The sequence below is a fragment of the Gobius niger genome (assembly GCF_951799975.1).
Source record: "Gobius niger genome assembly, chromosome: 13".
NCBI classification, from domain to species: Eukaryota; Metazoa; Chordata; class Actinopteri; order Gobiiformes; family Gobiidae; genus Gobius; species Gobius niger.
In genome coordinates this window covers 30,435,985-30,462,293 of record NC_136864.1, presented here as the reverse complement: position 1 = coordinate 30,462,293, position 26,309 = coordinate 30,435,985, and the positions used below count along the sequence as shown (strand labels likewise).

The 26,309-nt window shown below is 42.8% G+C and overlaps 2 protein-coding genes across 2 annotated transcripts in view; one reads left to right on the top strand and one right to left on the bottom strand.

The window, feature by feature from the left end:
- The window catches only part of znf622 (zinc finger protein 622), a 368,360-nt gene that overhangs the window by 5,671 nt on the left and 336,380 nt on the right, over window positions 1–26,309 (bottom strand). The window contains exons 2-5 of the mRNA XM_079570191.1: window positions 4,085–4,451; window positions 3,037–3,222; window positions 2,508–2,786; window positions 1,372–1,534 (exon numbers count right to left, since the gene is read on the bottom strand). Of these exons, the coding sequence (XP_079426317.1) occupies window positions 1,372–1,534; window positions 2,508–2,786; window positions 3,037–3,222; window positions 4,085–4,445 (989 nt within the window). The 5' untranslated portion in view covers window positions 4,446–4,451. The remainder of the gene's footprint in view (window positions 1–1,371; window positions 1,535–2,507; window positions 2,787–3,036; window positions 3,223–4,084; window positions 4,452–26,309) is intronic.
- On the top strand, window positions 12,356–26,223 carry LOC306973266 (epidermal retinol dehydrogenase 2-like). The gene is made up of 7 exons (XM_079570176.1): window positions 12,356–12,504; window positions 17,255–17,582; window positions 18,628–18,759; window positions 18,871–18,970; window positions 22,080–22,224; window positions 22,520–22,645; window positions 25,956–26,223. The coding sequence occupies exons 2-7, from the start codon at window positions 17,262–17,264 to the stop codon at window positions 26,050–26,052; spliced, it is 921 nt and encodes a 306-aa protein (XP_079426302.1). The 5' UTR covers window positions 12,356–12,504; window positions 17,255–17,261; the 3' UTR covers window positions 26,053–26,223.

The window sequence follows — 26,309 nt, the reverse complement described above, 5'->3', positions numbered from 1 at the left end:
TGATGAGTGCCGTGTAGCCGTGCCGTGTAGGCGCATTGAGTTGCCTTGTGTACGAAATGAGCGGTATAAATAAAGTTGCCTTGCCTTGCCTAGCCCTGTATGGTCAAATCAATGGAGTAGTGGATAGTTGGTGAATGGCCACAATGTCCCAATAAGGCTGTGACATCAGTAAGGAGGGGGCGGAGTCATGTTTTGGGCCAGAATCATGGTGAAATCATTGGCTGCTATGGGCATAAAAGGAGAGAAACTCATGATGTGGACCCCCTCCTCTCCTGACCTCAACCCTATTGAGAACCTTTGGAGCCTCAACAAAAAAAACTTTGATGATGGTGGGAGGCAGTTTTCATCCAAACAGCAGCTCTGGGAGGCTATTCTAACATCCTGCAAAGAAATCCAAGCAGAAACTGTCCAAAAACTCACAAGTTTAATGGATTTAAGAATTTTGAAGCTGCTATCACACAAGGGGCTCACATGGTAAAATATAACTTGACCTGTTAATACTTTTTTGATTGAAATAGCTTTTGATTTCAGTAAATATGACCTCCTAATGCTAAAAATTCAACAAATTACCATTTTCAGGTAATTACAAGCTTTAAAATGTATTGAAACGATAAGTTGCATAATAATGAGGAACAGTGGATTTGGAGGTTTTTACTACATTATTTTTTGAAAAAAATACTATAATCACTGGGAGATTTTTTCAACCACATTTAAATGATCCTCTACCAGTTAAAGACTTGAAAATTATGCTGACTCTCATTTGAGTTGACAATTTAGAAAATCTAGTAAAATGTCATTTGCATAATAATTTGGAACACAGTGTATTAGTCAGTGGTTGTGAGATAAGTTCTTATCTTTATCCAAAACATTCCCAAACAAAGTGAGCAGCAAAGGACTCTTAACAAGCAGCTCAGGCTCAGCTTCATCTCTGTGGAGGCAGAGACGTGTGAATCTGGAGGAAAGTTTCTGTGATCAGCGTATCAGAGCGTGTAGCGCTGCAGTTAACGCAATGCTAACGGAGGAAAAAGCAATAGTCCTTCGCGGTGGCTGCATTATACACGCTGATATTTTCACAGTACATCCACGATCTACCGCGCACATTATGTAGACGGAGAAGTAAACAAAAGCACGTGGTGGAGCGCGGAGTGGACGTCGGTGGCGTCTCTCGCCGCTACATTCACTTCTATGGGCCGTGGCGTCAGCTGCATGGGCCGAAATCGCGTGCCTCTGCGATTTCGAAATTGCGTTGTGTAATATCGCGCTAAAATCGCAAATGCGATTAATCGTTCAGCCCTAACAAACAGAGGAGAGAAATGAGGACTCTCGCACTGAGCTTTTAAAATGTGTCCCGCGGGAGTGCAGGGCTCTAACCTGAAGTCATAGAAGTCGGCAAACTCCAGCGCAGCGTCTCCCTCCGTGTTGAGTTTACAGTGGCTTTTGTCCGTCATGTGACTCTGAACAGCTTCAGTGGAATAAAACGAGCGACCCAGGTCATTACACCACAGACACACGTTCCCTGCACCGATTTTCTCTCCTGCAAAACAAAATATTCACTTTAAACAAGCACATCTTACCCAGTCTTAGCCAATCTTTGGTCAATCACCATAATTGCATGTTGCTTATTAATTGTCTGCCACCTGTGGCAGCAACAGCTCATTGTTTGGAGTTTGGAGAAATATAATGTTCTCATCTTATTTTCATTAATCTCATAAAATGTTTAAAAAACTAAAAACTACTCAAAGGGCCACATAAAGCCTTGACCTTGATACATGTGGATTAAGAGGACTTGTTTCTTCTGCTCTGAAATGAACATTAAAGCTTTTAATTCTGTTTAGACTCATTACAATAGCCTTTTATTGCTTTAATATGAGCCCTGTTTAAATGCAAAACTACATTAATGCACATATTTTTATTTATTAGGAGACAGAGAATTGATATAATAAATTAAATTAAGTCAAATAAAATCAATTCCCATCCCTAAAGATTTGAGTTAGTTTGACAACAAGTACAAAGTACTGAATACTTATTATCAGGGTTATTGCAAGTCAAATTTAAGACTTTTTAAGACCTTTTTTATCTAAAAAATAAGACCTGTTTTTGAACTCACAATATATAAATGGAATGTAAAGAAAATCGCAGTCACAAAAATCCAAGTGTCCAACTGTTGTTAAGTTTGTACCGGTACATCCCACTTTGATATCAATTAAGAACTTCATTTTTCCCATTTAGGCACTTCAACAACTATTCAAGCTTAAACAATTCTAGCCCATAATAAGAATATTGAAAATACTTAATTTTAACATTTTTAAACTCTGTATAGTCCCTTTAAGGCCTAAATTTTTTTTAAAACTCTTTAAGACCCCGCAGATACTCTGTATTATATCAGAATGTCGTCTCGTTCTAGCAGAATTACTGTATCCCTGTATTCATTTAATGCTGTCGTATAAAAAGGACAATTATCCACATTTTCAGCAACAAAATCTTTTCTCCTGATTGGTTGGACTCACCCAGGTACTGAATGAGCCCTCGCAGGTCCACCAGGAACTCGATGTCTGGGATGAAGAAGCTGTGCACTTTGGTCATGTGGGCCACGTTCCTGAGCAGCGAGCGCGAGTGGTGAGAGCAGAAGAGGCAGTCTGTCACAGGGATGGAGCCAGGCAGGAGAGCTTCAGCCTGGGCCTCCTCCTCCATCGGCTGCTCCTGCTCCTCCTCCTCCTCCTCCTCCTCCCCTTCCTCAGAGCTCAGCATCTCATCCTCTTCTACGTCCTCCCACTCCTCTTCTGCAGCTACACAAACAGCAACACATACAGTTCAGAACACAAACTGACTGACAAACATCACCAGCTAAAGCCTCGTTTAGCATTGCCTCTACATTATCAAGACTTTGGATAGTTTGAAATATTCTGCATTTATGTTGTAACAGCAGTAAGTTGTTCTCCTTAGGGCTGTTCCCACACCAATACTGGAGGTTTTACGCTGTTACCAGCTTGAATAAGACTGAATCCACTTGAGACAGACACTTGCCTTGATCTTCACTGGCTGCTGCTGCTTCTTCTTTGTCTTGTCTCTTGGCCTGCTCCTCCAGCCACACACTGCGGGGGGCTCTGTCCGCTCGCTGCCTGGTGCCGCTGTGCTTCGGATGGGACACACTCTGCTTCTGCTGCCGCCTCAGAGCCTCCTGCAGAGCTTCATTTCTGGCGTCATTGTCCAGTTCCTCCACACCTTAAATCACATTGAGGACCAATGACGGAAGCAGAACATCACAGGAATAAAAATGCTCTTTTTCTCAAATTAGTGTTTTAATCAAAAATATTGCTGGATTAATGATTTCAAGATTTATTAGCCCAGCACAATAAAGGCTTTTTTTTTAAAGTAAATAGAGAATTATGATTTGGGGGGAGTGCCTTGGTTTTTAACCGGCTCTCTAGTTAGGTCGACCTAAAGAGGCACTTTTGGGTCAGTGTGAATCTAACCACGGCACTTTAAGTCGGTCTAAACCGCTGCTCCGAGTGCGGCTGAAACAGGTGATCCCGGAGCCTGAGCCGCCCTCTGCGTCAGAGCGGGTGTGGTGTGAATGTGGCCGACCTCTGGTAAACTCTCGCATCAATGCCTCATTTTTGCGCAAAGACAGAATGAATATGTGCTGCATGAGGGCTTGTTAAGAGGGTGATTGTTTCATCTCCCCCTGGTGTCTCTGGCCAGAAAATAACAATTGCAACTTTCCTGCCACGGGGTCGGAGCACCAATACACACTAATGGCATCATGTGTAATTGGATGAACAATATCCCTCTCTCCCTTTGTCTTCTTTCCTGTCAGCGTTCAAAGCAGACATTTAACACTTAAATCGATTATTAACCTTTAACGGCTCAGACTAATTGGTTTAAGAAAAAGTTAATCTCTAATCATGACAAGTGAATCAAACAATAGCAAAGCCTGTTAAAAGATGCAGAGATGAAGAAGATAAGCGAGAAACATGGCTCATTCTGCAAAATGAACAAAGTCTGTGCACTGCCAATGTTTTCCAGCCACTCTAAGGATGAAATCAAGGCAATGCCATTATTTCCTGCTGCTTCTAATACTTACCAATGCCTTTCTCCAGGTTCTTCTCGTTCAGCCGGTCCACCTCGCTCTGTGCCGCCCTCTCTGCCTGCCTCTCTGCCTGCTGGTGTTTGTGGGACTTCAGGTGGTTCTGGTAGGCGTTGACCGTGCTAAACTTCTTGTTGCAAACATCACACGACTCGATGGTGGCTGCGCTGGTCATCTGCTGCTCGGTCGCTGCTCGCTGAGCCAACACTCGCTCCTGGAAGTTCTCGGCCGTGACGGGAGGCATGTCCGCCACCTTGCGCTTCAAGTTGTAGCGATGCCAGTCCGTTTTGTAATGGGCACGCTGGACCTCGCCATCTGCAAAGGCCACTCTACAGCTGATGCAGGTGTAGGAAGACATTCTCCACTGAAAACATAAAGATTCATTTCACATTACTATCACATAATTGTACTTGAGGCAGGAAAGATTCGGGATTCTTTCAACGCTAAAGCACACAAAATTAATGCAATCATAAACCACAATACCACACAAGCTGCAAGAAAAATAGAATGTAGGTTACATCTGAAATCAGAGGCATTCACCTTATTCCGCCCAGCCCACTTTTGTCTCTTTTAGCCTTTTCACAAAGCCCGTTCATTTAAACGGAGAACGAGGGAAAATGTTCTCCGCTCAAATCTGATGTTTAGTCGATTGATTTGTGTAAAATGTCCAGTGTTCATCAACATGTCAACACTGCACCGTTTCTCTGCGCGGCCTAAAACCTGTGGTGGTTCCTCACTGGCAACTAGGAGATGCGTGCCATGCCATGCCATAAGCCACCGCGTCCCATATCCCCCCACCCCACCCTCGAGTGACCCTAACCATGTTTTATTTCTGTAATGAAGCTGTATGTGTGGAAGGTAAATCTGAAACAGCTTTTTATCATCGTCTGTTGTCTGTGTGGCTTCATCTCGTTATGGTGGTTCATGTTTGAGTCCTTGAAGTCAGTGGCTGCAGTAGGGGTGGTTTTTGCAGTCCAATAATATATGGGACGTAGTGTTTCATGAAACCCTGGGTGCCCCGGGTAAGCACGGCCGGATTGGTGCTGCTGCTGATGCTCTAGTTCCTAACTGCAGAGGGACAGTTGACCTTACCACGTCATAAGAGTTAGGCGATAGGATCAGGACATAGGAGCTACGTATTTGAGGATTTCGGATGGCCCCGTAATGTAGTGCCAATGTAGAACATACAGCCATCAAAAATGTGTTATCGGTTATTTATCTAAAACTGAACTTTTTACCAAACTAAACTCACTCATCAAAGATTAAAAGTATGTGGAGAAAATACTACACAGTATTGAGCACTTACGGAGAGTAAAAGTGTGATTTATGTTTAAAGACCCTATACCTTCTTTTATTAGAAAGACGAAGCCACTAAATTCATATGTTAGTTGTGTCCAAACTCATTCAGAACTTTATACACATATTTGTAGCATCTCAATTTTTCACAGGGACAAGTTTATGTATTTGTTTGTTTGTTATTTCATCACACTTCAGGGTCACTGTCACAGAAATGGTAGAAAATTAGCCCAAAACGTCATAAATGAGTGCAAATGTTCTGTAATTAGATGCTAATTTACGTTTAAAGGAGAGCAGCAGTAGAGAAAGATGATCAGGTATAGTGCCTTTAAGTGGCACCTCACCAACATACAACACATAATATATAATGAAACCATGATGCTGCATTTACAAAAAATAGGCACATCTTTTCCATGTCAGCTTTGTCACTCTGCTTTTCTCAGCTAAAAGAGAGTCAGAGTATTTCTGCTGGCGTCATGGACACATGGATGTGGTGCTGAGTCTGTAAAGAAGCGCACCGTGCGTCACAGTGCGTCTCTTTCTCTCGGGCCCACAGGTGGTCCCTCCTCACGGTGAACATGTACTCACAGTGACGAAGTCCACGGTCCAGAAGAGACAAAACCTCCAGAACCTCCAAAACCTCCGCGTTCCTTTACCAAAGAGACCTTCGCGTTCGGGGAAACGTGACAGACTTGAGGCTGATCTCTTCCGCTTCTGGTCACTGCACAGAGTGCTGCCCCCACTGGCCAGGCGGGGAACATGCGGGGGAACAGGTGGGGGACATGGAAATTGAACAATATCAAAACATATTTTATAGCCTAGACATTTTATTTAAACTAGTCGCTCTCGTGACTAGATTTCATCTGCATTTTCACAGCCTTTCTGCTCAATGTTTTTTCCCCAATAGGTCTTTGTGGGAAACAATTTCTTTGCAAATTTGCATTTATGTATGGGCTATAGTATTTTACCAAGAAAGAAAGAAAGAAAGAAAGAAAGAAAGAAAGAAAGAAAGAAAGAAAGAAAGAAAGAAAGAAAGAAAGAAAGAAAGAAAGAAAGAAAGAAAGAAAGAAAGAAAGAAAGAAAGAAAGAAAGAAAGAAAGAAAGAAAGAAAGAAAGAATTGTAATTGTTGCCTGAAGTGGACAGAGTGAAAGTTTGTTATCCTGAATGTCTGTATTACTTGCGGTGGTCCACAAGGGGCAGTGTTGGGCCCTAAATGACTTATTGGTTAGACCAGCAGAATCCTCCCTATAATCATTGGAATTTTCTCATTGTTTTACAGCTAAAATTCCATAAAAAGCAACATCTAGCAATGACTGGGGTTTAAAACTGGTTTGAAGTTATACATTTTAGCAAATAAATGTATTTTTCTTTCTAAAAATATATACTTTTTCAATGCACTTGTTTTCTAGATAAGCTTTGGGGGGCCCCCTGATGTGTCTCCAAAGCCCCCCAGGGGGCCCCGGACCCTACTTTGGGAACCACTGCATTAGACAAATGATCTATACTATATAATATAATATATAGAGTATGACATCTGTGACCTGTGTCCTGAGCCGCTGCCACTGTGGGCCCAGCTGAGCAGCATGTTTTTGGATGGGGGGGGGCTCCTGGGTGTGTCCCTGTTTCAGAGCATGTCCCGCACATGGTCAGCTCCTCAACCTCCTCCTTCCTCTTCCTCCTCCCTCTCCTTCTCATCTTCCTCTTTGTCCTCCTCCCTCTCGCCTGGCTCTGACGTCTTTCTTCACCTGAGGGTCACCTGTGAAACTCCGCCTTCTCCGCCTCCGCGTCTTCTGTTACAGCCACATGAACTTCAGGGAGGGGCCTCAGTTGTTCCACAGTGAGGCTCTCATGAGGATGTGTGACAGGCCTCAACTCAAACCCAGGCTCAAAACTGTTCTTTTCCCCCGGGCATTTCACACTGAAAGTATTTTATCTGTACTCTTTACTTTTTTTTTTTTTACTTTCATGTAATTTCTCTGTGAAGCATTGGAATTATCTTGGGAACAAATAAAATAAAAAAAAAACTGAAATAAAGATAAATGAATGAATAAAGATGAAATAATCTCGGTCAAATGTCCAAATACATTTTCAAAACAACTCAAATATTATGCTCAATTTGAGACATTCAAACTAATCCAGGTTTTTTTGGAGTGCACCCAACCACTTGTGTTTATCTGGTATGAGAACTTAAGCACCGCTCTTTCATAAAAAAAGATCTATTATTTTTGGTTTATATTCTTTGTGATTCTTTTATGTTCTTTTATGTTCTTTGCTTCTTTTATGTTGTTTGCATACTTTCTTCATCTGTATCTTCACATTTACTGAAGCGGGAAGCCTTGACTGGCACCACATTTCCACAGTGCTATAGTGCCTGGAGTCATTTTATTTATTTAGTTGATCCTAATTGTAAAGTAACTAATTTTTCCCCAACCGCAAATGTGCCAGATGATAGAAAAACTGCTCATTTACATCTGTAGTCCCGAGGCAGGTCACAAGTTTTGTGTGAGTGTTTGTTCCACTTTTCCTGTGGTATATGTGCATATCAGTCAGCAAAAGGTTAAAGAAAGAAAGAGGATTTCTCAGCAGTGTAAAAAAGTTCATTTCAAAGCTGCTGTTTACTGAACCTTATCTGTGACCAGAATAACGATGACAGAAGTCCCGAGAATAAAAGTCGTCTTCTAAGTTCGATGTTGAGCTGGCCCTGCCTGAAGAACAAAAGTAACTCCATAAGTTGTGTTTTAATGGACCCTTACTGTTGCTCTAGTGGCATCAGACTGAGAGGTAAATAATAATAATAATAATAATAATAATAATAATAATAATAATAATAATAATAATAATAATAATAATAATAATAATAATAATAATAATAATAATAATAATAATAATAATAAAAACAATAATAATAATAACAATAATAATAGGTTTTATAAAGCATCTTTTTGGACACTCAGAGACGCTTTACATTGCATTATTCATTCACTCCATACTTGGTGGTGGTAAGCTACTAGTCACAGCTGCCCTGGGGTAGACTGACGAAAGCGAGGCAACCAGTCTGCGCCATCGGCTCCTCCTACCACTAACTCACCCACTCACTCACTCACTGGGCCTTTCCGAAACCGCTCCCTCCTCCCTCACCCTACCCCCTAACACTCCATGTGCGCGTGCCCGTGGAGTGGAGTTTGTCCGAAATGGACCCCTCAGTGAAGGGGGGAGTGGGAGAAAAGCTCCTTCTCAGCGAGTCTGCATCGACACCACACTTAACAGGTGTGTGTTACACCGGAGAGCAGTCCCACGAGCAACACACCAAACAACTTCAGTTCTGTTTTTATTTAGGACCTAAGTGTTCATTTGAACAACTTTATCGTCATATAGACATTTATTAATGAAAAAGAAAGCGACAGTGAGACTTAATATGATTTTATTGGGAGAGGAAAAATTCTCACTTGTGAGTTTGAAGAAGCTAAATTATATAATGTAAATATGACATATATGAATCTGAATTACTTTGTTAACTCCTAAGAGAACCTTTTATTTATTTAAAAGTATGATCAGTCAAACTTGTGATTTTTGCCACATTATGGGCTGTGCAGTTCGTGAGGGAGAGTGGCTTCCTGGTGCTTCCAAACGGTCTCCCATCCAAGTACCGACCAGGCCCGTTCCTGCTTAGCTTCCAAGGTCTGGCGGGATCAGGCAGAGCAAAGGCGGTTTGGCCACAATATAGAGATAGCCTAAAGGTAAAAGCGCTTTGTTTGTCCTTAAACAATAGTACAAAAAGTTTGCTTAGTTTCGATGAGGGTTAGTGATGAGTCAGCGGCATGTTCTGGAGGTGAGGGAAACCGGAGCATCTGGAGGAAACATCCACAGACACGGGAACAACATTTAAAAAAAAACACAGGGTTAGGGCTGTAACCTCTCAACCACTGTGCCACCCACCGACTGCTACACCCGGGTCCAAAAGCACTGCCTAAAATCACTGAAAGTGCAGTAGGTTTGTGGTTACACTGCTCTGCAAGACCCCAGAGTGACTCAGTCTAACTCAAACTAAAACAACTGCCCTGAAGAAGCTTCCTGGATGGGATCTGCTGGCGCCCTACTAAACGTAGATTGAATAGCCTATACACATTTTTGACTTTTTAGTTGCTATTGTATAGTTTTTGGTTTTGATTTGTTTTGAGTTTGAGAGTATCACCTCCTCTGTTAGTGCTTTCCCTGTGGACAGAAGTCTTTATCTGCACTTTGGTGATAGCACTCCTGTTCACAGGTTGAAGTTCCCTGGGTGTATGAGAGACGAGGCCGACTGAGGAGGACTTTGAGCAGACTGAGCCGCGTGCTGCTGGGTGTGGTCTGCAGTTAATGTGTCACTACGGCCCTCCATATACTGGTATAAAAGTGAAAACATATCATGTTTTGATATAAAAATACAGCCTTTTATGCCTAAAAAAAAGCCCCAAATTTCCCATCTGAATAACAGATTGAGCCAGATTCAAATGTGTGGTTTTATTTTGTTGACATATTAGTTACAAAGACTCTTTCAGAGGGGATTTGGAAATATCAGTGTTTAGAACTATAAAATCTATATTTTGCCTTGTTTTTTTTATAAATGAAAAACTCAATAAGCCAGGCTAGGAACTAGATCATCTCCAGATGTCAGAGCCAGGCTGGTGGTCAGAAACACCTGGTTGGAGGATTCACATATTGCATGTTTTTAGTGCAAACTCCACACAGAAAGGCCCCGCCTAATCGAAATCGAACCCGGACTTCTTCTAGCTGTTAAGGACAAGCACTAACCACTGTGCCACCATGTTGCCCAAATCCAATAGGAAGTCTATGGGAAATACTTTTTTGCCCCATTGAATACGGTCAGGGGTTCGAATCCTGCTTCCTGAAGATGCACACTGTCGGCGGGTCCTTGGGCAAGACACTCCAGTGTCTGTGTACACTGGTGTATGAAAGAGAGTAAATGAGTGAGTAGATCCTTGCTGTAAAGTGCTTTGGGCCTAATGGTATATAAGTTGAGACCATTTACCATGCTCCAATTTGGCCCAAATCCTGAAAACTAAAGAGAAACAAATCGAGTTTTGCCTGTAATGAATGTTTATGACAAAATTATGAAAACAATTATTTTCTAAGGTTACATTCATGTGCCTTGAATTGTATATATTCTTCCATTTTCAGCTATGTAAACAGAGTAAACTGCTTCAGTGTTGTCCTTACAAACATAGTGAATGATATTTACGCCCTGTGGGAGAAAGCAAGGAATATGTTTTTGAACCGTAGTCAACTAAACCCTGCAACTCAATCTCACTCCCCATAATGCACCACAGTGAGCCGCGTCATGCTGAGCCTTACCAAACAAAACATGACGAGAACAAAACACCAATCCCAAATAACTTAACCACAAACCATACAATAATGAAAATGACCATATAACAACATAATAATAACATAATGTGTGGCATAGACAAATCAGAGCCAAATAGAAATTAATGATCGCACAAAACACTAAACTATGACCAATACAAAAATAGGATTAAGGCTCCGATACCATGGTTACGCATACGCATTGATCTTGGATCCTTTAGAGGCGCCATTGTAACCACTCATACAGCTTTTTCACTAAATGATCAAATACACACAAATATCTACTTTTTCCCCCACAGAAAGTTACATAATGCACCTTTAACAATAAAAGGACTATTTAAAACACAATTAATTTTGTTCTTTTAAACAAAAAAAGAAATGGCCGGAGGCTATTGCCAATTAGATGAGCTCACAAGGCATCAAGACATTCTCAACAGCTAAGTTGAGGTGGAGCCGATCAAAATACTGTGGTGACAAAGAGAAAGGGGGACTGTGAGGTGTGACCTTCTTTCACTCAGCGAACTCATGTCTGTTGTCAGTGTCACTTTTAAAAGGTGATCACAGCTTCAGGAAGGGAGAAAGTTCAGTTTCCCATAGCCTGCTGAGGGGAGGGGCTGCCGACTCTTTAAAGTGATGATCTTTATGGTCCGTCTGGACAGCTGCTCTTTGATCACAACATTGATGCCAGCGGAGAAGTTTCCTCAGGCCTTACAGGACCATCCCCTACATCAGGGGTAGGCAACGTCAGGCCATCATGAGGCATATTATTCAAATAAGAGATCAAACTCCAGTTAAATTACTCTACACATGTGAGAAATACTGTCCATTAGCAGACATCCAGTTTGGCCATGACGTAGCACTGACATTTGTAGAAAGTGATGCTTTACTATAAGGTCTACAATTGAAGGATACGGGCCTTGGTCTTTTGACGATGAAGAAAACCGTCTCTCCACCAAACAAACTGTGTGAAACTTTAGTGAACTGGGACTTTCGGCTGATCATATTGCTGGGTTGCAAGTGACATCACAGCGTTCTAAAGGCCAATACATTTGTATGGAGGAAACTTTATTTTGTTTTTGAGGAAATTTTTTGGTCTTGAACAGAGAGATCATGGACCCAGTGACTGATATTAATGATGATCACTTTTGTAATTCATTCATACATTTTCTTTTGAGCTATGACCCCCCAGATAAAGCTGACCAGTCAAATATTTATATATTGTTTAAGTCAAAGTAACATGATCAAAAATGTGGAAGTAATACAAAAGCCATGACAACATATCATAATAATAAAACGAAAGTCAAACCAAAAAAAGGAGGAACAAAACTTGAACGATCGCCTGGTCCTCTGTGCACGCGCGCCTCACACAGATGCTCAGAGATGATGATCTGTGTTTGAGTATGAAACCAAAGAGAAACGCACAGATCTGCTCATGCTGCAAACATCCAACCTGTCTGAGCCGCACTTCTGGACCCGACATCACTTCACTTTTTGAAATAGGCTTAAACACTCCAGCGCTTGAAACTACTCATCCCAGAAGTCTTTGCGCGGGAGCAGCGCTGTGCGAGGCGTTGATTGGCTGCGTATTGATCACATGGTGTTTGGGCTCAGATTACGTGGTTGTGTTGTGCTCAGAGTTGCCAAAGACGCCCTACTTTGGCCGCCGCGGGCTACAGAAAAGCAGCTGCGCTTCCGCTGAACATCCGCTCCGCTACGTGCGCCATTCTCCACCGAGTCCTGCCTGATCACAGCTGAGGTACGTTTCTCCACCACTCACATGGCCTGAACACGTATAAAGTGTAAGATTGTGATGAGAACAAACTCGGAGGAAAGTGCTGCTCCAGATGCCTCTCCTCGAGGCTCAGGGCGCATCCTTGGACTTCCCGATGCCGCCGACAGTTGCCCCATCAGGAGCCTGGCGCGTTGAAACAGCCAACTCTCAGCGTGTCCAGGTCAGACGGGCACAAACCTAGTCTGCCTTGGAGATAGTTGTGAAACCTTGTGCATTTAAACAAATAAATGAAGAAATATAACAATTTAAAACACTAAGTATGAGCATTTATTATTTAAGTGAGGCACACAAACAAATGATGCCCAGAGGGACTGCAGCTCAACAAACTGCTAGTCATCTAATTTGATTATTTAAACATATCAGGGCTATCAGACATCATGGCGAGAGTCCAGACTGTGTGAAGTGTCACTAGGACAAAGGAAACACTGATAATGCTGCTCTCATGTTGCAATATGTTGATATGTCCTCCTGGTAAAGCACACAGTCTTTCATAACCGTGCCCCTTCCATAGGTCCATGCGGTCGGCCTCACTCTGCCTAATTCATGCGGCCTTTGGACCTGTGCTTTACCTATGTGTGCTATTGTGTGAGGCCTGACTGCCCTCACTCTGGAGACTGAAACATAGTGTGATGATCACTGCTCCAGGGTGCTCAGAATCTTTTCTTGATGGTTCTTCCTGTTGAAATAAGTAATAAATAATAATTCATTTTTTCTATTTGACCCTTATTTACCCATGAAAGTCCGTCTGAAGTTCAGAATCTCTATTCGTCAGGGAGGAGGCCCCTGGGTAGCTGTGTGTACTTATGTGTACGTATGTAGTAACTGTGTAATAACTGTATAATAACTGTATCATAAATGTTGTTGTTGATGGACGATGATATCAGGGGTGGGGGGTTTGGGGGGTGCGTGCTGAGAATGAATGACCCAATACTGATTTGTTTTGCCCCTATGTGACCTGTATCTAATCTGTTCATGTCAGTCGGAACTACAGAGATCCAAACTTTTCAAATGACTTCAGTCTGAACGACCAGGTCACATTTATCCCACCTGCACGCCATTGATGCGCTATAATACCATTCATTCTGTCTTACAGTATTACGTCCCCTACCGTGCAGTTACTGTGTAGCAACTGTGCAGTAACTGTAGTAACTGTGTAGTAACTGCGTAGTAACTGTAATAACTGTGTAGTAACTGTGCAGTAACTGTACAGTAACTGTAGTAACTGTGTAGTAACTGTGTAGTAACTGTGTAGTAACTGTAGTACCTGTGTAGTACCTGTGTCGTACCTGTGTAGTAACTGTAGTAACCGTGTTAGTAACTGTGCAGTTACTGTGCAGTAACTGTGCAGTAACTGTGTAGTCTTTACCTGAGCTACAGGTCATGACTTCTTTAACCTCTAAACCTCCACTTTAAATGAGCGCATTTTCTCCAGTTTGGCTTTACCCAAATCTACAAGCTTGCAGCCTATAGGCCAGTGTAATGCCTCATTTGAAAGCCAACACCTTCAAAACTGATCTACGCAGATCTCTATCCTTGCGTGGCCGTGTTGTCGTAAGTTTTTTTCATCCAGTTTTTGCGACTTTTTGTTGCTCTTTTGTTGCTTTTTTGACGCTTCTTTGTTGGATTTTCATCCTGATTTTTGTCCAGTTTTTCTCGCTATTTATATAAGCTTAAAGATTTGGATAATGCCAAACTGAAGAAAATGTGCTTCAGGTCCAGGTGATGGTTAAGAGATGAAATCCCTCTCTGTGCACCTGCCTGTATTGAACTATACTAATACTTGTTGATTGATTCAAGTCTTCATTTAACTCAATTAGATCCACAATAATGTGGCCTTTTCCCTCTATCAGTGTTAATTTCGTCGACTAAAATATTTAGTCTTAATTTTAGTCAAAGTGTTATTTTTGACGACTAAAATTGGACTAAAACTAAATTAAAAGTTTTTCATGAGACTAAAACTATGACTAAAATGTCCAGATATTTTAGTCGACTAAAATAAGACTAAATAAAAATGAAAAGGAGAGACTAAAATCATCCAAACTTCTATTGACAGTATGAAAGAGCCTCAGATCATGTAAATTCACTGCCAAAGGAGCAGCTCTGAGCTTTGTTCATGTGGAGCAGCTCCATGAAGCAGAGGAACAAGATTAAATATGATTATAATGAATATTATCAATGCAAAGTCGACTAAATTCGTCTTAATTTTAGTCGACTAAATTTACTTGCAATTTTAGTCGACTAAAACTAGACTAAAATATAAGATATTTTTTTGACTAAAACTAGACTAAAATCAAATTACATTTTCGTCAAAAGACTAAGACTAAAACTAAATTAAAATATGTTGTCAAAATTAACACTGCCCTCTATGATGTTTTCTGATGCAACAGTGCACTGTGTGGACCCCACTGATACAGAATATTCATAAATGAGGAATCACAGCACGGTAGCACAGCGGTTAGTGCTTGTGCTTCACAGCTAGAAGGTCCGGGTTCGATTCCCACCAAGGACGGGGCCTTTCTGTGTGGAGTTTGCATGTTCTCCCCGTGTCTGCGTAGGTTTCCTCCAGGTACTCCGGTTTCCCCTACCACTAAAAACATGTACAATAGGCTAGGATGAATGTGAGTGCGCATGGGGGATGATGGATGGAAATTAGCCCAAGGCTACAATCCAGTGTGGCTTGTTTACATGCATGAGACCCATGTATGTTCATTAACATGCACTGTCCCGACCAAATAAACCAATAAAATAAATAAAAATTATGGCCAGACTGCACTAAACAATGTATTGCACACAGCGGATATTAATTACCCCTCCTGGAACCGCCACCTTAACGTGATGGAGGGGTTTGAGCACCCGAAGGATCCTGGAGCTCTGTTGTCGGGGGCTTGGTGCCCCTGGTAGGGTCTCCCATGGCAAACAGGTCCTAGGTGATGGGTCAGACAAAGGGCGGTTCAGAAGCCCCTTATGAGAGACCAACAGGCCCGGTTTGAATCATGGGGCCGTCCGTCTGTGGACCCACCACCTGCTGGAGGAGCCATAGGGGCTGGTACAATGTGATTTGGGGAAGCTCCAACATCTGCGCCCACGACCCGGAAATGGAAAAGTGGAAGAAAATGGATGGATGGATGATATTAATCGGTACAGAATGTTATTGTGGAAAACCATGGGGTGTGCCAGTGAAAGCCCCACTATATATACAGTGGGGAAAAAAAGTATCTGGCCAATATCCAATAGAATGTCTATGTGAAACTGACCAAATAATACTTTTTTCCCCACTGTATATATATATATATATATATATATATATATATATATATATATATATATATATATATAAAAACTCTTCCTCACCCTCCGCGGGCGGTCTCTTTTTCCTCCAAGCTCGGGTCCTGTTCCTAGAACTGCACTTTTCTGGACCGAGATGTCTGATGTATTTCCTGGGATCTGCTGGAGCCACTCCTCCAGTTTTCGGGTCACTGCCCCGAGTGCCCCAACGACCACGGGCACCACTGATGCCTTCACCTTCCAGGTTTTCTCCAGCTCTTCTCTGAGCCCCTGGTATTTCTCTAGTTTCTCGTGTTCTTTTTTCCTGATGTTGAAGTCTTGGTATTGCTATGTCGACCACAACAGCTTTCCTCTGCTCTTTGTCCACCACCACAATGTCCGGTTGGTTCGCCATTACCATTTTGTCCGTCTGTATCTGGAAGTCCCACAGGATCTTGGCTCGGTCATTCTCGACCACCTTTGGAGGTGTTTCCCACTTTGACCTTGGGGTTTCCAGCCCATACTCTGCACAGATTTTCCTGTACACTATACCAGCCACTTGGTTATGGCGCTCCATGTAAGCTTTCCCTGCAGCATCTTACACCCTGCAGTTCTGTGCTGGATTGTCTCATTGGCCTCTTTGCACAGTCTACACCTGGTGTCTTGTCTGGTGTGATAGATCTGGGCCTCTATTGCTCTAGTGCTCAAGGCCTGCTCCTGTGCAGCCATGATGAGCCTCTGTGCTGTCCTTTAGTCTGGCTCTGCCTAGCCATTGGTAGGATTTCTGTATATCCGCCACTTCAGTTATGTTTCGGTGGTACATGCCGTGTAGGGGCTTGTCCTCCCATGACGGAACCTCCAGCACCTCATCTTCTGTTCCCCATTGTCTGAGACATTCACTGAGCATGTCATCTGTTGGAGCCTTGTCCTTGATGTACTTATGGATCTTGGATGTTTCATCCTGGATAGTGGCTCTCACACTCACTAGTCCTCGGCCTCCTTCCAGAAAAGTGCAGTTCTAGGAACAGCAAAGATACCCGAGGACCCGAGCAGGAGGAAAAAGAGACCACCCGCGGAGGGTGAGGAAGAGTTTTTTTTTTTTATTGAACATAAAATGCCATATTGTATCATATTGTTTAAGGTGCACTATGTAACTTCTTATGTGGAAAAAAAAAAGTTGATATTTGTAGTAACCCAGCGGCTGTATTACTTTCGATCACAGTGGCCTCTACAATGCCCCAGGATAAATTGTTTTGTAGGTTTTCTAGTGAGAGAGTGGTCAGCAGTGAAAACCTTCTAAACAGTCGATCCTTTTCTTTGGTGGTTCTTGTTGCTATTGTTTGTAATTTAATTTTGATTTTTAACTTGTGTACAGCACTTTGGGCAGCGAGGGGTGATGTAAATGTACTTTATAAATACATTTGACCGTGACCTTGAACTTTATTGCCAGGTCCACCATGAATTTCCTGCTGGATACTCTGCGCGTGCTGCTGCTGTCCTTGTGGTTCAACATTGAGTCGTTCATCCACCTGTTCGTCCCACGGAGGAAGAAGAGTGTCGCCGGGGAGGTGGTCCTCATCACGGGGGCGGGCAGCGGCATCGGGCGGCTCATGGCTCGAGAATTCGCCTCTCTCGGCACAGTGCTGGTGCTGTGGGACATCAACCAAGAGGGCCTGAAGGAGAGTGCGGTGCTGGCCCGAGAGAGTGGTGCAGCCCGAGTGCACTTCTACGTGTGCGACTGCAGCAGTAAGACCGAAGTCTACAGGGTGGCCGACCAGGTGAGAGTGCAGGCCACACTTCTACTCAAATTAAGTATTCCTAATCTCATTGAAGATGTGACACAATTGAAGTTCCATAGGTAACCAGATTCTATGAAATAAGATGTAGGAAAACATGCATTTTCATTTAGACCTATAGTTGTTTTGTGTCTAAATAAGCAACAGAAATAAGGATTTAGAAGCCTTTTGGTTGGGGTAGTATAATGGGGTTGGGGTAGGGCTCTGTAGTATAATTTTGAATTCGAAGTGTTTAGTCTTTAGACACATGCGCTGATCCAGTGTGTTAAGTTTTGGGGGCTAATGGGAGTATCCATTGTAGAAATGTGAAATCATCGAGTGGACTGGGTTTTGGTAAAGTTGAGGACGTTTCGCTTCAAGTCACAAAAGCTTCTTCTTCGCTCTTTAGCTCAGAAAAGACACTATTTCCCAAACTGGAGCAGTCTAAATAAGACCATGGCTCCTCCCAGGAGGAGGAAACCAAAACTGCCAAACAATCCGACTCAAGTGGTTGAGTGAGTTGAGTGGTACTGTAAGCTTGGCTTTAGGTCAGCTCAGGAGGAGGCAGTTCATTAATATTTCATTCTTGACTAAGTGGCCATAAAGTGGAGGGCTCTGATGGTGCATTATCCTGGATGAAATCATTTTTTTCTTGACAGATGAAGACTTGTCCTGGGTCACTGCTTGAGGAGTGTGCCTTGTTAAAACCTGGTAGTGACTTGACATTGAGTTTAAGTCCATTTTCAACCTGAAATAGTTCTTTAACAAAACATTTTGCTTAGTCAATCTTGAAATATTTGAGATGGGCCTTTTAGCTCTAACTGCTGAGCCACCGTGCCGTCAAGTCCTCAAGCAGCATGGCTTTAGCTTCGTGTGGCTGCGCCTTTTGTAGCCAAATGATAATTGATTAATTGTAAAAGTAATCGACAGATTAACTGATGTCCAAAACGATCGATAGTTGCAGCTCTAGAGTGAATCATGTCTGTCTCTACTCACAGCCCTGGGCCATCAGACAGAAACTGCCATGTCCTTTTTGCGTTTTGTGCAGGTGAAGCGGGAGGTGGGAGACGTTAGCATTCTGGTGAACAATGCAGGGATCGTCACAGGGAAGAAGTTCATGGATGCTCCTGACTCTCTGATTGAAAAGACCATGGAAGTCAACACCATGGCTCATTTCTGGGTAACTGCAAATCTTTCCTTCACCAACTGAGCTAAAGCATGGTTGGATTATGTGTGTCATTTTTCCTGACTGCAGTCTTGAAACATTTAGTATTTACTTCTCGTCTTGCAGACGTACAAGGCGTTCCTTCCTGCGATGATAGCAAACAACCATGGGCACTTGGTTAGCATTGCCAGCTCAGCAGGTCTCATTGGAGTGAATGGATTGGCAGGTTTGTGACAACCATTACCAAATGTTTTTACCATTCTCCTATTCACTAAATTGAATAAAGGTAAAGCAGAACACTGTTAGGTGACAAAAGTATCAATTTGCCTGATGAATGAATGGCAGAAAGTAGAAAGGAAATGAACATTTGCACAATATGTTACAAATAGCCATCTGTGGCTATTTTGAAGCTAAAACACAGCCAATTTTGCAAGATTACCAAACACCAGGCACTGTTCAGAGTTTAAATGGAACAAATTCATGTTTGGGCCTTTAACACATTGAAGCTGCGCTGGTTTGGGAATTTAGCTGTGGAGTGCCAACAATCCAGACCATTTTTCATGATCTTTGTAGCACCACAGCGTATTCTATGTTATAGCTATGGACACATGCTATAGCACGTTTGTTAGACGAGACTCTAAGCTTTCTGTTGGTGAAAACAGTTTAATTCTACGTGCCTTGGTTCCTGAGAAATCCAATCTAAACATTGGCTAACTCTGATCAAAATCATAGATTTTTTTCTAGAGAGATAATGAGTGTTTTATGCAACACTCTCCTTTCTGATTAACTCCTCTCTCCTCCTCTCTTCTCCTCTCTCCTCCTCTCCTCTTCTCTGGACGGACACTAACGTTATGTGAAGAGGCAAATGTGTAAATGTATTAGTTTCAAGTCAATTTTCAAGGACAACATTGTTGACACGTTTTGAAATACTGCATGTTATCGATTTCTTTTTATTTTATTTTGGCGTGTGCATTTAAACTGCCTGGTTCTCAGATTGAAAACTTTAACAGGATGTTTCTCAGCCGTCCTTGGACTGATTTTAATCATTTAAAAACTCAGAGGAATGTTAAATCTCAACTGTTTCGATCTTTCCATTGGGGGAAGCTCCTCTGCTTTGGCAAACTCTGGAGCGAGAGAGAAGTGTCGGCTTTACACCTGTTCACTACTACTACCACGACCCCTCGGACAAAAAAGAAAAAAAGAAAACGAACACAATAATACAGTATATACTATGAAATGTCCAGATCGTGACTTTTCACAAGTTTTTGATCGTCATTTATTTCACTTCTGTTCATCACAGAGCTACCAAAATCACACATAAGGTGTATTAGAGTCTCTAGTTTCGTAATTAACCCCCCCCAGCAAAAAACAAGTTTTTCTGTTTTTCACACTCAGTGGCCCTCATTTATCAACATTGCGTACAAAAACGGTGTACGTGTAGGTGTATTTGCGATATACACCAGAGTGTGCGTGGCATTTATTAACCCATGCTTTACGCTCAGATCTTTCCGTACGCAAAAGCAGCTGATGGTAAATGCCACGGAGAAATCTCAGCGTCATTTGAATGAAACGCCCAAAAATATTTATAATCAGGAGGCCTCACCCACGGGTTTTACGGCACGCACGAAACACGGCAAAAAAGGAACATTTCTCCAACCAGGAAATGATTAAGAATTGTTTTTAACACAACAAATATGATATTTTGCGCATGAGAAAAATTAAAGAATCTATTAGAAACCCACAATAACCTTATAGCCAATCCAAGATCACATTTACTGAAAAGAAATAGGTTAATAATAAAAAACGTTTATTAAATACGCTGTAGGCCTAAATAACATAAAAAAGGGTATAAAATTAAACCACATAAAAAAATTATGTAGTAAAAAGAAGAAAGCGTGGATGTAACGCTGCAGTCCGAGCAGACGCTGGACCATGAACTGAACCAGCGAAAAGCAGCGGTCAGCTCCGCGGACTCAGCGCTGGAGCCGGGGCAGAACTACGCGTCTTTTGGCCGAGCAGAGCTTTCCTCCGGGAGGGAACAGGTGCGCGGAGAGCTGACAGCCAACCGGAACCTAATGAACCCGTCCGGACCGAAGACAGCCCGACGACGGGACGATCATCCCCGTGAGGAGAGCAGAGCGCGCGGTCAGCAGACCCTGAAGGGGCGCGCCACTCCCGGACCTTAAGAACCCGTCCGGACCGAAGAAAGCTGTGGTGCTGAAGGATTTATTTGACACCCGGGTTGCTCGCGCCACGGAATACGGTCCACAGACTTGACGCTCAAACCAGCCAGAACACGGAGCAGGGCCTCGCGAAGACCCAGGTGAGTCCCGGTGTCCCGACAGCAGCGGCATGTGAGGCGGGGCAAAAAAAGAAAATATCCCCGCAGTCCAGGTTCTAGTGTCTCTGGTCCGGGCTGAGCCTCTGAGCTCGACCCGTGGCGTGGAGGAGCAGGTCGATGCAGCGCAACACTGAATCAAGTCTGCCCATAAACATTAACGCTGTAGCCTTGTTTCATGTTTAAATCATCAGTGTGGATTATATGCGGTGTGGCAATGCAATTCATGCTGCTAAAAACTGTTTTACAGCGCTGTTTAGTGTTTAGTTAAAACTGGTGTATCATGTACACCACCTCCTGACTTGGTGTAGGATTTGAGCGCACCGTACGCCAGGTGTACGGTGCGCTCAGATTGATAAATGCCAAAACAGGCGGTAATTTTTCGTACACCCCACATACGCTCTGATTTCACCGTACGCAAGTTTGATAAATGAGGGCCAGTGTGTTAATATTCACTCATCTTTAACGTTTAATTTGATTCTTCATTCTTGGGTTGTGCATGGCGTGGATGTGTAATATGTAAATGGTAAATGGTAAATGGTCTCAACTTATATAGCGCTTTTCCACCTACATTAGGCACTCAAAGCGCTTTACAGCAAGGATACACTCACCCATTCATACACCAATGTACGCAGACACTGGGGGCAATGTGGGTGAAGTGTCTTGCCCAAGGACACAACGACAGTGTACACTTTCAGGAGGTGGGAATCGAACCCCTGACCTTCCAATCATGAGACGACCTGCTCTACCATCTGCGCCACCGTCGCCCATATATGTGATATGGATGAGAGAGAAAAGAAAAAGAGGATAAGTGATAGGAATAATAAATCATGAGAAACAAATAATAAGACATGTAAATTGAGGAAAGCACCAAATAACAGTAAAGAAACAATATTAATAGAGGTAAAGATAAACTGAATGGGGTAGTGAACATGATGAGAGAGAGGATAAAAGTGTTTTACTAATCCTCATTACTGTGTTGTTTGTCCTCTTTCAGACTACTGTGCCAGTAAGTTTGCTGCAGTAGGATTTGCAGAATCCATTGGTCTGGAAATGCTGGCCATTGGAAAAAGTGGCGTCAAAACCACCATTGTTTGTCCATACTTTATAAACACGGGCATGTTCGATGGGTGTCAAAGCAAGTAAGTGATCCCATTGGCCCAGAGCTGTAGCAAAACACCTGCGATGAGGCAGTCTTGATCAATATAGAGCCATTTGGAACTTTACCTGTACTTTGCTACATGCACTGCAAGATTTGTCTTCTTTTATGTTTTCCATGTAAAAGTAATTACATGTTGTGTGTAAAAATATAAGCAAAAGGACATTTATTTTGAGGGATAAAGTTTTAAATATAATTAAAGCTATAAATTATAAATCACCTTACTATGTAGATTTGTTTCCATGTGAGTTAACCTCCGTTTTGTGCCGGTTTGGCAGGTGGCCGCGTGTGATGCCCATCCTGGACCCAGATTATGCTGTTAAAAAGATCTTGGAGGCCGTTCTAACTGACCAGGTGTATGTGCTCATACCCCGCAGCATGTACTTCATCAGTGGACTCAAGAAGTAAGACTTTTCTCAAACTTCTCATGTAAAACACACATCTGCTCACAAGACCTTTGTTAAGCTTTTAAGTCATCCCATATTACAAGCTTACGTGTAGTCTCTTGTTCAAATACACTTTTGTAAATGTGAAACATGCACATACTACAAACGAACCATGGCCATGGGCAGGAGACTCTCTGTGCATGACCAGTATAGAACATAGGGGTGTAACGGTACGCTAAAATTGTATTCGGTTCGGTTCACGGTTTTGGAGGGCTCGGTTCGGTTAATTTTACGGTACAAATAAATAAGAACTAACAAAATTTTTCTTTTGAAAAGCTGCCAATACACAATAGAATTCTTGCATTAAATAAATAAAAGCGACCCCCCGTGTGAGGACCACTAACCACTAAGCCACTGTGAGACTGGGATTTAGGACTACTACTAGTCTATTTCCCTTTTTAAAATAGTAAATGGCAAATGGTCCCATTCTCTCACCTCTGGTCCCTGACCCACAGATTGGGAACCGCTGATTTAAAACTAACTGAAACCTGCTCCTGACGGTTGTCTCTGTCTTACCGCTGAGAATTAGCCTGTGAGTCGCAAAACCCGTTTTAGACTGTGCACATTCAGAGAACCAGAGTTACTGTAAGTAACTGCGCTCATGAGAACCCTGTGGATTCAACTCAACAAAAAGGGCACGGAGAACGGCTTTACTCCATTCGCCAAACTACTGTCCGGATACTCTAGACTCACCAGACACAATAAGATGAGAGTTTAAATGAGAGTGAGGCCCAGAGCTGCAGCCCAGAGTCCGCGCAGAGAAAACATGTGAGCAGTGCCCGGGACACGGGTGACGTGATGCAGCCGCGGAGGAGCCGCACGTGAGGGGAAGCACCGGGAGACAGACGGCCGAGCGGAACACGAGCGGAGAAGCACTCGCGCTTTGGAAGAGACAGGGGGAAGGCGGTCGGTCTCTCCTGCTCATTCACTTCACCAGTCTACTCCGTTTTGGTGTTATATGTGGCGAAGTAGGCGGAGAGTGAGTGCGCACTGCCAGAGCCTGTCCCCGTAACAACGCGTTGATTAATCAGTGAAGCAACACTACGCACCTTGCGTAGTTTGTGTATAGGAAGAACCGGCTCTGAGCGCTGGTATAACTTTTTGGCTGAAGTGCGGACGTGATGGGATATTGTAGCGAGGCTCAAGACTTTTAATCAAATACTTAAAGCCAGCGCATTCAACGACTGCAGTTTCTCTCAGCTACTCATGCAGCTACAATAGCGTCCGTGCGGAAACTCGCGTAGGAACTTTGTTCCGCGGCACTTATATGACGCTAATAATAAATTTACATTATTTAATGAAAATAATACACCGAAACGGTACGCAAGTGGACCGAACCGAACAGGCCGAACCGAAGCGGTTCAATACATCCCCGTGAACCGTTACACCCCTAATAGAACAGTAAAGACCTGCATAGACCAGTATAGGCCAGTATAGATTAGTATAGACCTGCATAGACCAGTATAGGCCAGTATAGACCAGTATAGACTTCTATAGATCAGTATAGACCAGTATAGACTTGTATAGACTAGAACAGACCTGTATAGACCAGTATGGACTAGTATAGACCTGTATAGACTAGTATAGACCAGTATAGACCTGTATAGACTTGTATAGACCAGTATAGATCAGTATAGACCTGTATAGACCAGTATACAGTAGACTTGTATAGACCAGTATAGACCTGTATAGACCAGTATAGACCTGTGTAGACTTGAATAGACCAGTATAGACCAGTATAGACCTGTATAGACTTGTATAGACCAGTATAGCTCAGTATAGACTAGTATACAGTAGACTTGTATAGACCAGTATAGACCAGTATAGACCTGTATAGACCAGTATAGACCTGTGTAGACTTGAATAGACCAGTATAGACCTGTGTAGACTTGTATAGACCAGTATAGCTCAGTATAGACTAGTATACAGTAGACTTGTATAGAGCAGTATAGACCAGTATAGACCTGTATAGACCAGTATAGACCTGTGTAGACTTGAATAGACCAGTATAGACCTGTGTAGACTTGAATAGACCAGTATAGACCAGTATAGACCAGTATAGACCTGAATAGACCAGTATAGACCTGTGTAGACTTGAATAGACCAGTATAGACCTGTGTAGACTTGAATAGACCAGTATAGACCAGTATAGCTCAGTATAGACTAGTATACAGTAGACTTGTATAGACCAGTATAGACCAGTATAGACCTGTATAGACCAGTATAGACTAGTATAGACCTGTATAGACCAGTATAGCTCTGTATAGACCAGTATACAGTAGGGATGTCACGGTAACCGGTGTAGCGGTAAACCCCGCTAAAAATTTTGACGGTGAAAATGACCGTCTTGCTTTGTGTTTTTATTATTATCTCGGTGAATAACCGCACCCGCGGTGTAGGCACGGTGAGCCTCACCAGCCACCGTCTCATCTGCTGCAGTTTCCGCGCATGCGCACTTTGTTGTTTGCAACCCAAACAAAACTTTCTCGAAGCTGGAATCATGTCCGATGCGACAGCGCGCAGGATCTGTCAGCCTCAGAGTTCAGTTTGCGGAGCGTGCAGGAAAAAGTGTCAGCAAATATAGACCAGTGTACAGTAGACTTGTATAGACCAGTATACAGTAGACATGTATAGACCAATATAGACCAGTATACAGTAGGCTTGAATAGACCACTATAGACCAGTATACAGTAGACTTGTATAGACCAGTATAGACCAGTATAGACCAGTATAGACCAGTATAGACCAGTATACAGTAGACTTGTATAGACCAGTATAGATCAGTATAGACCAGTATACAGTAGGCTTGAATAGACCACTATAGACCAGTATACAGTAGACTTGTATAGACCAGTATAGACCAGTATAGACCAGTGTAGACCAGTGTAGACCAGTATATTTGAGCATGGTAAGTAGTTCTCAGTCTCGCCTGTTCTTAAGGTTAAGTTTTACTTTATTACTCCAGTCCAGTGGCCCCCCGGCACAGTGCACGGCCCGAGCCTGCATGTTCCGGCTTGGTTAAGGCGGGGGTTAAGAGGTCCAATCATTTTCCAATCACAATTTTTTGGTGGTCTTAAACCTTTAATGGGGACTGGCCCCCCTTGGCCCCTCCTGGGAAAAATTCAATGCCGCTCGGGCGACCTCTAGGAGCATTGGGGACCCAGCGTAGGCCGGCGCTTGGGGAGCCATCTCCAGATGTGGAGCCAGGCTAATGGTCAGAAACACCTGCCTGGAGGATTAACCTATTGTACATGTTGTCTCTCTGCAGTATCCTCCCCATGAAACAAGGACTCCTTCTGGGAGAGTATCTCGGGGCCTTCAACATGATGGACCACTTTAAAGGACGCACCAAAAAGCAGGAATAAAGGGAATGCACCAAACCTTGTCAACATTTTATAGCCGTTTCAGTCAGGTCGACTCTATAGCTCAGGATGTTATTCTTTAATTGCCCTTAATTCTTTTTTGCCATTTTTTGCTGCTCCTGTCTGGAACAGCAACTGATTCAGAAAATTCCGCACATTGCCTTTTCAGAAAAAAAAAGATCTAGTCCATTAAGACTAAAAATAACTTAAGGTGTGTCTTTGTAGGGACATTTTCTCTACTAGACCATGTTATGGTGTTT